The sequence below is a fragment of the Bos indicus genome, chromosome 8 (assembly GCF_029378745.1).
Source record: "Bos indicus isolate NIAB-ARS_2022 breed Sahiwal x Tharparkar chromosome 8, NIAB-ARS_B.indTharparkar_mat_pri_1.0, whole genome shotgun sequence".
NCBI classification, from domain to species: domain Eukaryota; kingdom Metazoa; phylum Chordata; class Mammalia; order Artiodactyla; family Bovidae; genus Bos; species Bos indicus.
Window position 1 is genome coordinate 109,801,701 of NC_091767.1, and position 12,788 is coordinate 109,814,488.

The 12,788-nt window shown below is 53.3% G+C and overlaps 1 protein-coding gene across 9 annotated transcripts in view; it reads right to left on the reverse strand.

The window, feature by feature from the left end:
• The window catches only part of CDK5RAP2 (CDK5 regulatory subunit associated protein 2), a 183,555-nt gene that overhangs the window by 52,471 nt on the left and 118,296 nt on the right, over positions 1–12,788 (reverse strand). For all 9 annotated transcript variants that reach the window (XM_019966830.2, XM_019966831.2, XM_070795383.1 and 6 more), the window contains 2 exons: positions 7,188–7,620; positions 1,623–1,854 (listed from right to left, as the gene is read on the reverse strand). In XM_019966830.2, coding sequence (XP_019822389.2) covers positions 1,623–1,854; positions 7,188–7,620 — 665 coding nt within the window. The remainder of the gene's footprint in view (positions 1–1,622; positions 1,855–7,187; positions 7,621–12,788) is intronic.

Below are 12,788 nucleotides of genomic sequence, written 5' to 3' on the forward strand. Positions count from 1 at the left end.
GCAAACACTGCTTCTCTGGCAGCCTCCCCAGGAGTGGGTGTATCTTCCCTTCCTCCCTTGTACCGTGGGCCTAGAAATGCTGAGTGCCTTTGCTCATCTCTGAAGCTTCCAGACCATCTCTCTTCTTTAAGAACTCCAGTTTTGTGGCTCACGCTATGAGATCACCCCACCACCGACCCCGCCTTCCTGCAGAGGTTGCTGCTGTTCAGTCCGTCAGTCGTGTCCAACTCTCTGTGACCCCATGGACTGCAGCACTTCTGGCCTCCCTGTCCTTCACCATCTCCCAGAGTTCATTCAAACTCATGTCCATCGAGTCAGTGATGCCATCCAACCATCTCATCCTCTGTCGTCCCCTTCTCCTCCTACTTTCAATCTTTCCCAGCATCAGGGGCTTTTCCAATGAGTCAGCTCTTCGCATCAGGTGGCCACAGGATTGGAGTTTCAGCTTCAACATCAGTCTTTCTAATGAATATTCAGGGTTGATTTCCTTTAGGATGGACTGGTTGGATCTCCTCACAGTCCAACGGACTCTCAAGAGTCTTTTCCAACACCATAGTTCGAAAGCATTAATTCTTCAGCGCTCAGCCTTTATGGTCCAACTCTCACGTCCATTCGTGACCACTGGAAAAACCAAAGCCTTGACTAGGTGGACCTTTGTTGGCAAAGTACTGTCTCTGCTTCTGAACACGCTGTCTAGGTTGGTCACAGCTTTCCTTCCAAGGAGCAAGTGCTGCTCACAGTGTATTTTCTTCCTCCCCCTGCGACACGGAAGCTGGACGCAGACTTGGTCTCTTATGCTCACTCTCTCGCCGGTGCCCAGCACACAGGAGGATCTGATGCATCCTTTCTGAACAACCACATACAAGATCACTGCTCTTGCCACTGTGTGCTGGCGTCATCTGCTCACAGCTGAAGGTCAACACCAGGAGCCAACAGAAGTGCTCCTGTGGACTCAGGAACACTCTGAAGATGACGGATGCTGCTGCACGCATGCTCCCCTGCCTGCTCTGTGAGGGCCCTCAGCTTTCCTTACTCTCAGAGGCAACATGTCCAAGCACCACCATGTCCATGTCTTGGGCTGGGGACCACACTGAGGTCTCCCTCTGAGTCTAGGAGTCTCAGCCAGAGACTCTGGACCCCAAGGGCTATCTGGGGAGCTCCCAGGAGAGCAGAGACAGCAGGTTCTAAGGGAGTAGGGAGGCAGGTCAATTCTAGAAGCCATAAGGTCAGCAGGGTTTGCAATCAGCCCTGAAGAACCCAAACAATTACGGCCCAGCCTTTCAGAGAATGCTGCCAAGACGACTGAGGCCTCCACAGATGGTGCCGGGGGTGGGTGGGGGGGAAACAACCTGGATTCAGGTCACGCCGCGCCTGGAGACAATCGCAAGTGAAGGGCGCACGACCCATCCCCCTCTGCCCCTCCAGAACAGAATGAAAACAAAGGATGCGCTTTGCTGACTGTGCCCCCTTGATTGTGTATTTGTTAAGTCAAGATTAGTCACAGCAATTCAGGAAATTTATCCTCCAACCTCCTGCAATTCCAAACACCACGGCTGACATTTCGGGCCGCGCGGTCGGGCCATCCGTCTTCCCGTGGAGGACACGCTTTCCTTGGCGCTTACCTTTCGGGAGCGCTTCCTCTGGCGCCGGCCGCCCCTCTGTCACTGCTTCCGCCAGAATTAACTTCTGGTGAAGCTGCTTGTTGCGGATTTTCGACTCCTTCAGCTCCCCCTGCAGCTTCAGGACCTGGGCCTGCAGGTGGGCCACAGCCTCCCGGGAGGCAGGGAGCCGGCACACGCTTCCCAGCGATTGCGACGCTTTTATCAGGACGGGCAGGCGCGACTTCTTGGCATCCTGTAAACACACCGGGAGAATAATGACCACCCTCCCCAGGCCGCAGTCGACCCGCTCGAGCCGACCTCAGACAACAGGACTCAAAGCGGCCGCCGGGCCACAGCCTCTGTGCTTACGCCCGGCCCACAGAGCTTGTGCCTCAGCAGGCCCCCTTCTGAAGCCCCCAGCCTCCAGAGGGCGCCCCTCTGACTGACAAAGGCCAAGCTCCCCCCGCCGCCCCCCCCCCCACGCCCTCTGGCCCAGCCTGCCGCCTCCGCATGTTCCAGACGCTCTCTGCACGGCAACCTTTTCCCAGCGCGGTCTTCTGGGCGACATTCCCCAGAAGGAGCATCTGGGAAAGCTCCTTATCTGTGTCCTCATTTCCCATCCTTTCTTCAACCCAAGACAACCTGCCTCCCGCTCCAGGCCACAAGAACCACCCTACTAAGGTTTTCGGGGCTACATGGCCCTAGCCCCATGGCTATTTCTCAGGCCCGCGGCTCCTGACCTGCCCACCCTATACATGCCCTCCCAAGTCAACCGAAAGCTCAGCTCTCTGATCCATCACCCCGGGCCCCCACCCGACCCGCTCCAACGGCCTCTGCCTGCGGAGTCACGACAGCCTCCACTTGCTGCACGGCCCCAAACCCGGGCGTCACTTTTAAAATTCCCTTTACGGGCATCACCCACCTTCATCACGCGCCAGGTTCCACTGATTCCAACTCCCAGGCTGTCTCTGAATTCTTTTGCCTCTTCTCATCCTCTGTGGCCCCCACCCACCTCCAAGACGCTGTAAGCACTCACCCAGGCCACCGTGACAGCCTCCCCAGCAGCCTCCCCACTCTCATTCCTGCCCTTCTAACCCACTGGCCATACTGTACCGAAGCAGGCAACCCCTCCTCCTGCTTAAATCTAACTTAATCATTCCCCAGTTCCCGTATGACAAAGGTCAACGTCTTTACAGCACAGCCCACATGCTGTGCATGACCGCAGACAGAGTGACCCACCACGGCTCCCCCACGCCCCCCACTCCCCGGCCACAGGGACCTCCTACCACTTCCTCAGAGTGCTCGGGTCCCTCCACTCGGGGCCTTGGCACAGGCCGCCTGCTCGGCCTAGAACACTCTTTCTTGCCCACCCCCACCTCTCCCACTAATCCAGATACATTCATTAGGATTCAGCTCAAACACGCCTTCCTCAAGAGAATGGGGCTTGGTTCCTCTATGTACTCACTGCTCCCTTGGAATTCTCCTCGGAAAATATTAGGACCATCATAGTAAGTGCCTACGCGTTTCCGTCTGTCTTCTGCACCAGAAGCTGTACTCTCTCCGCAGCTTCCAGCGTAAGAACTCAAATACGGCAGGTACTCAACAACTAGGTGTGGCATGAGCCTGCAAATGCTATCCTAAGAGGCCAAGAGGGGGTGCCTTTCAAGTGGAGGAAGTTTAAACACACTCAAAGCTGAGAAGAAAGATGTGAATCTAGAATTCAGAAAGAACTACGACAACTCAATAAAAACACAAGTGAGTTAATTAAAAGATGGGCAAACCACCTGAAAGACATTGCTCAAAAGGAGAAACACAAAGGCCAGTAAGCAGGTGAAAAGATGCTCAACTCATCTGTCATCAGGAAACTGCAAATCAAATCACAGCAAAATACCACCCCACCTACCCCTTAGGATGGTTAAAATCAGAGAGATAGCAATGATCGTTAGTGAGAATGTGGCGGAATTAGAGCCCCCACATCCTGGTGAAAACTTCTGTAAACTAGCTACAGCCTCTTTAGAGAGAGTCTGGCAGTTCCTCAAACCATTAAACAGAGTTACTACGTGACCTAGCAATTCCACTCCTAGATAGATACTCCAGAAAAATAAAAAACACATGTATACCCAAAAACTCGTACATGAATGTCCACAGCAACATCAACCATAATGTCTAAATGTCCATCAACTAATGATCGAATGAATAAGCCGTGGTATATCCACACAGGACTATCATTAGGCCATAAAGAGACATGAACCACTGACACCTCCTACAACATGAACGACTCTTGAAAAAGTTATGCTAAGTGGAAGAAGCCCGTCACCAAAGATCGCAGACCACGTGATTCCATTTACACGAAACATCCAGAACAGACAAATTTATAGAGACAGAATAAAGCTTGGTGGTTGCCTACAGCTAGGAGTGCACAGGTAGAGAAAACAGGAAGTGACTGCTAAGGGGTTCAGGGCTTCCGCCTGGGAGAAAGACATGGTCTTAACCTGACTGTGACTGCTGAAGGTTGGGAAACTCGGGAAGGAGGAAACCAGCCAAGCCTCTCAGGAAGGAAAGAAGACAGAGCTCTTCCTGCACGCTCTAGGACGTCCAATGCTCTCCAGGGTTTTCTCCCGTAATCCTCAGCTCAAGTCTGCATTTCTGGAGCTCACAGGGTAAGAGAAGTTATTATGCCTATTTTCTGGACAGAGAACTGAGACATCAACCAACCAGACCAGTATCGAACAAGAAGGCGGCTGCAGAGCTGAACCTCAAACAAGCTCTTCAGACATTACTGCCCGGTTAAAGAAAGTGAGACCCTTTCTACCCCGACATTCCAGGCCAGAGGAGACAAGAGGTTCAAGGACAAGAACAGTCTGCGGTGGTGACGGGGACATGTGGGAGGGGTGGGCGCCTCATCCAAGAGGACTGGGAAACGACAACCATTTGTTTGGCCCTCCATCTCCACCGATCGATATTCCTGGATCTGAATCTGTGTGTCGTGTGGCAGCAGAGAAGACGCTCCAAGTGCACGAACGCCAAAGTCAATTTCAGGCTAGGAGGCAGCCGGCAGTCACCCTAACGCCGCCTCCAAAATAACGCCGCCCGAAATGCTACCTTATGGACGCCGAACAGAGTCCCACCTACCACCTTATTAACGGTGTCATCCTGGATCTCTCACTTGGGGAGGGAACGGGGACGGGGACACACAAACCCTGAGCTCCTGCCACGGACACGGCACAAGGTACTGACCACATACTGCCTCTCTGACCCAGCACGCCAGCCCCGGGCGCCAGGTCACAGGATCCCCTTGGAGCCCCTGAGAGTCAGGTGACTGCCGCAAGGACTCAAAGCAGGTGAACAGCCAGGCCCAAAGGAATCGCTGGTGTATCTGTACAGCATCTTGCCTCTGTCACTGAACCAGAAGTAGGTCTCGTTTCTCTGTTTCGCCCCTGGGCTGCAAAGATGTTCTTCTTAACAGGGTGCCAGAGCTCCAGCTTCAGTTTGAGGATTACTGACTCCTTGACTAACCACAAGCCACAAAGAAAACCATTAAATTTTCTTCTACTTTGCACAGATGGGAAGCCACACTGCTGATATGAGGCTCCCCCGTTCCTGAGAAAGGTGGGGTTATCACATCCCTGTCTGCCTCTAAAGCCAGACTCTATGGGGCACGCCTGCTGCTCCTCTCAACAGCTGAGTCACTCAGGACAATTTTCTGAGCCTTCCAGAGCTTGCATTTCTTCCTATGCAAAATGGAGGTGATGCCTACCTCACTCATGTGCTTGGTGAGAAGATTAAACGTGATGCTACAGGGATAGAAATCTGGCGCTGCAGGCATATATAGCAGATGCAAAAACACAAACACAGCAGACTTCCTTCTGAAGACACCAACGAGAAGATAATTCCAAATGGAAAATTTTTTCAATATATTTGGGGAAATTAAGTTCATTTGATTATCCAATTTTCCTGAATGGAAGATGCTATCTCCCACGCAAATAGTGGGGAAAAACTCAGGCACGCACACACGAAACCTCGTTTTCCTAACATGCAGGTACACACTAAAGTAGCTGGGGCAGATGAGAGCATTTCTATTCCAGCCAAACTGCACACATTTGCATCTCGAGTACTGTTAATATAATGGCAACGTCTCTTTTTTTGGTCTCTACTGATATCTTTAGAAAACCCTTCTCCAGAAATTACAGTTTTGGTGCATAATTTAAAACAATCAAAAGCAATTTTGCTAATGATATATCTAACTCTCTTTGGTAGGCACAAAAGCAGTAATTTAGCGGTCAGAAAATAAACTTAATTCTCCATTCTGATGCTATGAAGCAGAGTATACAGTTATTTTTCAGATTCAAAACACCCCTCAGAAACCAGGGGACCAGCCGCCGTCGCTGGAGCCCCGGCACAAGCACGACCTCGCTCCTCCTCTCCCAGGCCACTCCCGTCTCCCTGCTGTGGGGTCCTCAGCCCCAACCCGTCCTCCTTACAAGGATTTCAAACACTGCCAGGAGAGCCTGGCTTTTAATAATCGGGCATATTTGACGGTGTGAGAGAAGATGCTTAGAGAAAGCATCTCGAGTGAAGCAAACTGCAAACATTCGGCCACCAACACCCGACCCTCCCACTCAGGCCAGCGTGGGCTGGCGAGGAGGGTGACCCAGGGGAAGTGATCAGCTGTGCAGCCAGGCAGTGAGGGGCCCAGCTCAGCCCCCTAACGGCTGACCTTGACCATGGGCACTTGCAACCTGGCTTCCTCAGCTCCAACGGGTGCTGTAAGCATAAGAGCACAGAGACGGTGCCCACAGAACGCTGCCTCTGAGACACGAAGTCTGTACAAAGGAAAACCTAGGTTCTCGTCCCTGTCGCTCAAGTCAGGTTATTACAGTTTTACTGCAGGTTAAAATTTTATTATTTTACTGCAGGTCAAGTCAGGTTATCAGTTTTACTGCAACCTGCAAAGTAAGTCCATCAACGGGGGAAAATCATGTAAATTTTGGCATATGTCCCACAATGGAATCTTATCAGCCATTACAAGGAAAGAAGTTCCTGATACGTAACATGAGAGACCTACAGGCAGATGTATAAATGTGACTCTGCTTTTTACAATGAAAACATAAACATACCATGAAAGTATATTAGCCACTCAGTTGTGTCCAACTCTTTGGGACCCCACTGACTATGGCCCGCCAGGCTTCTCTGTCCATAGAATTCTCCAGACAAGAATACTGGAGTGGATAGCCAATTTCCTTCTCTAGGGGATACTCCCTATCCAGGGATTGAACCTGGGTCTCCTGCATTGCAGGTGGATTCCTTACCATCTGAGCCACCAGGGAAGCCCTATACATATCATGGCACACAGATAAATGAGAGGGCTGGGATGGGGGGAGAGAGGGAGGGAGGGAAGAGATGTCAGCAACACTTTGGGGAAGGTGAGCAAGGACACACACCTCTACGTGGAGGTCAAGATAAGTACAGGCAGAGGGAGACACCAGACTATATAAATATTCTAAGGTAGTAGGATCGGAGATCATGTGTAAGTGTTCTGTCTGTATGCAGTAGGTAGCTAAGTAAGGAGCGGGTGGGAGGGCTTACTCTCTCGGTCCTCCTGGGGAAGGTGGGGGCGGGGGCCTGCCGCCCCAGCGTCCTGCACGGCTCTTCCGGCCGACGTCCAGCACTGAACGCAGCGTCTGCCGGTTGCTCCTCCCAAGCCTCTCTCGGGCCCTCGTGTCCGCATCTGAGCGTGTCGCCCTCCACGGCCGAGGTCTGCACGGAGGCATCTTTCTGCTCAGCTTTGGACGCCTCAGCCCCCTGTGCCAGCTGGGCTCCCCAAGGCCACTGCAGCTCATCAGGTGGCATGGGAGACGAGCTGGCTTGGATGAAATGTCCGAATTCACCTCTTAGCTGAACGGCCACCTGCCTCAGCATCCTCTCCGTTTTACCATCAAGGTGTTCTTCTGTAGCCTCCTGCTCCGTCAAGCGCATCTGCTCCAGAAGCAGTTCACGGAGCATTTTCAGAAGGTCTGGCCTGTTTTTCCAAAAGGGAAAGGAAATGGGAGGACTCAGTTTTCTTCTATGGCCTTGGCCCCTACCCAGTTTCCCAAGTTTCCCCCTTGATTCTGGCCCGGATTCTGCTGAATCTAAACACCATGAGCTCCAGCCACGTGCCAGGACCCGCGCCAAGGAGGCTATCCGGTCACCTCCAAACAGCCACACCAGGAGGCACCTCACGTCTGCTTCACGGATGAGAAGAGAGCTGCTTTGACACAGGTGCCCAGCACGCGAGGGGCCGCACGACCACCTGGATGCAGGCCGGGCGTAGGACAACCAAACGGGATCAAGTGTTCATGACAACTGCAAGATCCGCCGTTCCTGCGTCCAGGGGAAAGGACGGCTTTGCATGAACATGGCCAACCTGGTGGGTCCATGAGTGACCTGGTCCGCCTGGGTGCATGATCGGCGCTCAGTAAACCTGCTGGATGAAGGGGTGCTGGGAACCACTGCGGACAGAAACAGCCGTGGCTCTGAAGTCAGAAAAGATGGCTTCAAGTTCTAACTGCAATTCTAGGGAAGTGCAGCGAGTCTCTGACCACCTGATACAGAGAGCCAACTCATTGGAAAAGACATTGATGCTGGGACAGATTGAAGGCGGGAGGAGAAGGGGGCGACAGAAGATGAGATGGTTAGATGGCATCACTGACTCAATGGACATGAATTTGAGCAAACCCCAGGAGACAGTGAAGGACAGGAAAGCCTGGCGGGCTGCAGTCCGTGGAATCGCAAGGAGCTGGACACGAGTCCAACTGAACAGCCACAGGGACTGAATAATGGTAGAGACTGAACACGACACAGAAACACAACAAAAGCCGAGTCTCCCTCCACACACGCTGCAAGGATTGAACCAAAGCATGCATGGACAGCAGGTGCCTCTCTCGTCCCCTGCCGCACAGCCCGGGCCTCCCTGGGGTTTCAGCTGCAACTGCGGGGATAGCTCCTGTGGACAAATATCCCTCCTCCAGTGCCCCCGGCGTCTCCCTGCGGCCCTGGGCCCTTTCCCAGGGCCCTCTGAGCTCATTCACGGCTCCAGGGGACACTCTCGACTAGGGGAGGAAAACAGCCTTCGGGTGAATATCCCAGTCCCCCCGAGCTTCAGAGGATTAGCCCTGACACGGGTTGACACCGTCCCTGCAAAGCTGGCAGGACAGCAGCCTGGCTCCCCATGGCAGGAACCAGACCATACTGCAGCCCTCCCGCCTCTGCCTCCCTCCCTCACTCTCTGCATCCCTCCTTCCTGCTGCCTGCAGTCACATCCTAAATCAATCCCTTGTACCCAGGTCCATATCTCAAGACGTTGCTCTCCCAGGAATCAAACCAGTTCAGCGTGTAAAAGACTCTGGAGCAGTTCCAGAAGACTCGCTCGTGAGTTGTTTTGTGAGCCAGACGCTGTGCTAGGCGCTGGGGCTGCAGAGCTGCCTGCAGGACGTGCTCGGGGCAGATATGCACACCAGTCACCACTCCACAGGTTGCACAGTGAGACTCGGGCTCTGTGGGAGGCCAGCAGGCTTACGAGCAAGCAGCCCAGAGCGTCTACACTCGGGGTGGCAGGAAGAGCACCAGGAAGGGGCCTCCAGAGTTGACGAGAGGTTAGCTGAGGGAAAGGAAGTGGAACCTTCTTCTAAGCAGACAAAACAACATGAACGGAGTCAAGACACACCGTGAAGAACAGGCAGAGGAGGCTGGGGAGTTAGGCGGGGAGGACAAGCCCTCTCACGGGTGGGGGAGCCATACGCGGCCTGTGTGACACGGGGCACGCCTGCTCAGGGAGGGACTGGCTGTGCACAGAGAACGAACGGAGACTCCATCAGCTGTGAGTACGGGGTGACTGCACGCAAAGCCCTTCCGTTCTGCCCTAGACACGTGTGAAAGTGAGGTCAGTGTTAGCCGCTCAGTCATGTCCGACTCTTTGCAACCCCGTCGACTGTAGCCCGCCAGGCTCCTCTGTCCATGGGATTCTCCAGGCAAGAATACTGGAGTGGGTAGCCATTCCCTTCTCTAGGCGATCTTCCCAACCCAGGGATCGAAAACGGGTCTTTCGCATTATAGGCAGATTCTCTACCATCTGAGCAATCAGGGCAAACCACTCCAGTATTCTTGCCTGGAGAATTCCACAGACAGCGCAGTCTGGTGGGCTATAGTACACGGGAGCCCAAGAGTCGGGCACGACTGAGCGACTAAAGATATGTAAATGACAGCAAAGCAGAAAGACAAAAGTGTCCAAGGCGCACCACAGGACTCAAAATCCAGTTAGACACGTCCACAGGACAGAGACGGGAGACCCAGAGCGGGGGCACCCATGGAAGGCATTCAACTCCCACAGCGGAAAGAAGAGTCAGGCAAACGTCACGCCCCGAAAGTGAGACCCAGAGAGACAAGTCAAGGCAACTTCAAAACCACCGCACAGGGAGGAGCCAGGGTGGGGAGAAGGGCAGAGCAGGGCCGCGGACACAGACAAGCCGCTCCTGCAGACAGGCTCCACCGTTACTAACGACCGCCGGCAAGCTGCAAAGCAGCGTCCACGCTCAAGGAGACAGAGAAGCCAAAGTGGCCTGAAGAAGACTTAAAGAAGCATGTCTCCATCATCTGAAAAATAAAGGGAGGAAAAGAGATTCATAAAAATGAAAGGAACTTATGCAACGGGGGCAGAAAATTATGAAGAAAATAAGAAGGATAGGAAGAGGGGGAAGCAATGAGGGAGGGGGCCAGCTGGAAAAGGAAGATGCGGTCAGGACGGGGCACGGTGTGGTCAGGAGAGCAGGAGAGGCCTCATCCGGACCAGACCCTTCCCGCTGCTGCGGTGTCTCCTCACTTCAAAACACCTGGCCAGACAGACCGGAGCTACCAAGTCCTTCAGCGCACTCCAGCCTCCCCGTCCTCTGGGCCTTTGCTGCCACTGGAAGTGACAGGCACCCTGGTGCTACCTTCCCACTGGGCCCTGTAAGGGCAGAACCGACAGCTGACTCATATCTGGATTCCTAACACCCAGCTCTGGGGCAGTCACAACACGCGGAAATATGGCAGAAACTAAAAGTATGGAAAACAGAATTAAAATGGGTGGTACATTTTTCACTTCTAATATGGAGTCATCTAGACAACACCAACCATCTTAAAATTCAGTAAACTCAGACTTCAAAAATATTTCTGGGATTTCAAGCACGTTAAACTAAATTTTCCTTTCCTCTCCTTCCCTTAATTTAGATTAAAAATAATGACAATTGCTACTGAGCTAGCCAGAGGAGGACCATTACTCACAACTAAACAACATACAATAAAATCCAGGAAAGAAAGACTTACAAATGGGGAGTAAAAGGTGGTGAAAGAGGCCATTAGAATACACTAAAGTGGGAGTGCTGTTACATAAAGCATTTCAAGTGTTGCTCTGCTAGAAATCTGAACAGCAGATTCATTAAGCTGTCGCCACAATCAGGACCTTTCTAATGGTTCAGTTCGAGGGTCTTGTCAGAGGCCCAAACGCTGTTTATTCACCCTGAGCATCTCTGCCACGCGGAAGGCACGCGGGCAAAGGCCCGGACACTCACTAGCACCTACGGCGCCAGATCCGTTACACTCAGCACCTTCCGTCCTCACAGGGAGACTACGATGGGCTACTGGCCCATCTTACAGATGCGGATTCAAGATCTCCCAGCAAAAGTGGCAGCCAGAGGCTGCAGAGCACAGGCCTCTCTGACTCGAGAGAGGCACCGTGCTCTTTCTCCTCTAAACGTAAACCTTCTGCTTTGATGCTGAGCTTCTAGCTGCCAGTATATTCACTCAAATATTCACCGAGCCCCTCCCACCTGTCGCGTAAAGCCGTGAAATGCACGGTGTGAAAGAATCCTGGCGCTGGGTCTTCCCTGGTGGTCCGGCGGTTAAGAGTCAACTTGCCAATGCAGGGGACACGGGTTCAAGCCCCGGTCCAGGAACGAAGATACCACATGCCACGGGGCAGCTAAGCCTGTGAGCCACAACCAGTGCAGCCCACACACCCGCGAGCCCACGCTCTGCAGTGAGAGAGGCCCCGCGGCGGGAAGCCTGCACAGCACAACAGGAGAGGGGGCCCGGCTCACTGCAATGCAGAAAGCCCACGCGCGAAGACCCAGCGCAGCCGACGGCAGATTAGCTGAAAAGGAGAATCATGACGCTGACGCTTCACCACAGAGACAGACAGTCATACAGACACTGATGTCTAAATAAGACAACGCACAGCAAGGAGAAGTACCAGGAAGAAGGGCCGGTAAGAGGGGCAGAGGGCACCAGTCCCCAGATGGAGTGAGACGCAGGGATTCTCGTTAAGAGTGGGCGGGAGAGGCCTCTCTGCGGAGCTGAGACACCACCTCGTCCTCGAAAAGAGCGCTGCAGGAGGAGGGAACAGCAGTGCCAAGGCCCTGAGGACAAGCCGGGATGACCTCGGGGGGGGGACAAGCCGGGATGACCTCGGGGGGGGGACAAGCCGGGATGACCGAGGACAGAAAGACCCGTGTGAGCAAGAGTGGGCGCTGAGAAGACAGAGAGACAGGCTGAAGCCGGGCCAAGAGGCGCGAAGCTCACTCCAAAGGCGACAGGAACCCACGAGAGGGTTTAAGCATAGAAAAAACATAATCGCATGTAAGTTTTTAACGAGTCAGTCCATAAAGCGCTTTCTTTAAAAATGAAGTTTAAATTTTCAAACATGAGGAGATTGGGAATACAAATTTTGGGTTTTTACTGATGGAAGCTCTGAGTCCACGTGCTTTCATGACAGCAGGGATTTGGGGCTGAAGAGCTCCGACCTGCCAGGAGGGAGCACCCAGGCCCTGAGTCCCTGCACCCCACCATCTGCCGTTCTTTCCCCAGCTCACGTCACCCAAGTGCCCCAGGTGGTCCTCAGAGAGAGCTCGGTGCATCTTCTAACTCTTAACACAGGAGCAGCTGACGCTGAGGAAACCCGTTTCTCACTTATGGACACCTAACTCCCTGTGATAATATACCAGAATGGGGTCCCCAAGCTCCACAATCTACCGCCCGGTGATCTGAGGTGGGGTGACATAACAATAATGGAAATAAAGTGCACAATAAATGTAGTGCACTTGAATCATCCCAAACCACGCCCAAACCACGCCCCACCCCGATCCGGGGAAAAACGGTCTTCCAAGAAACCGG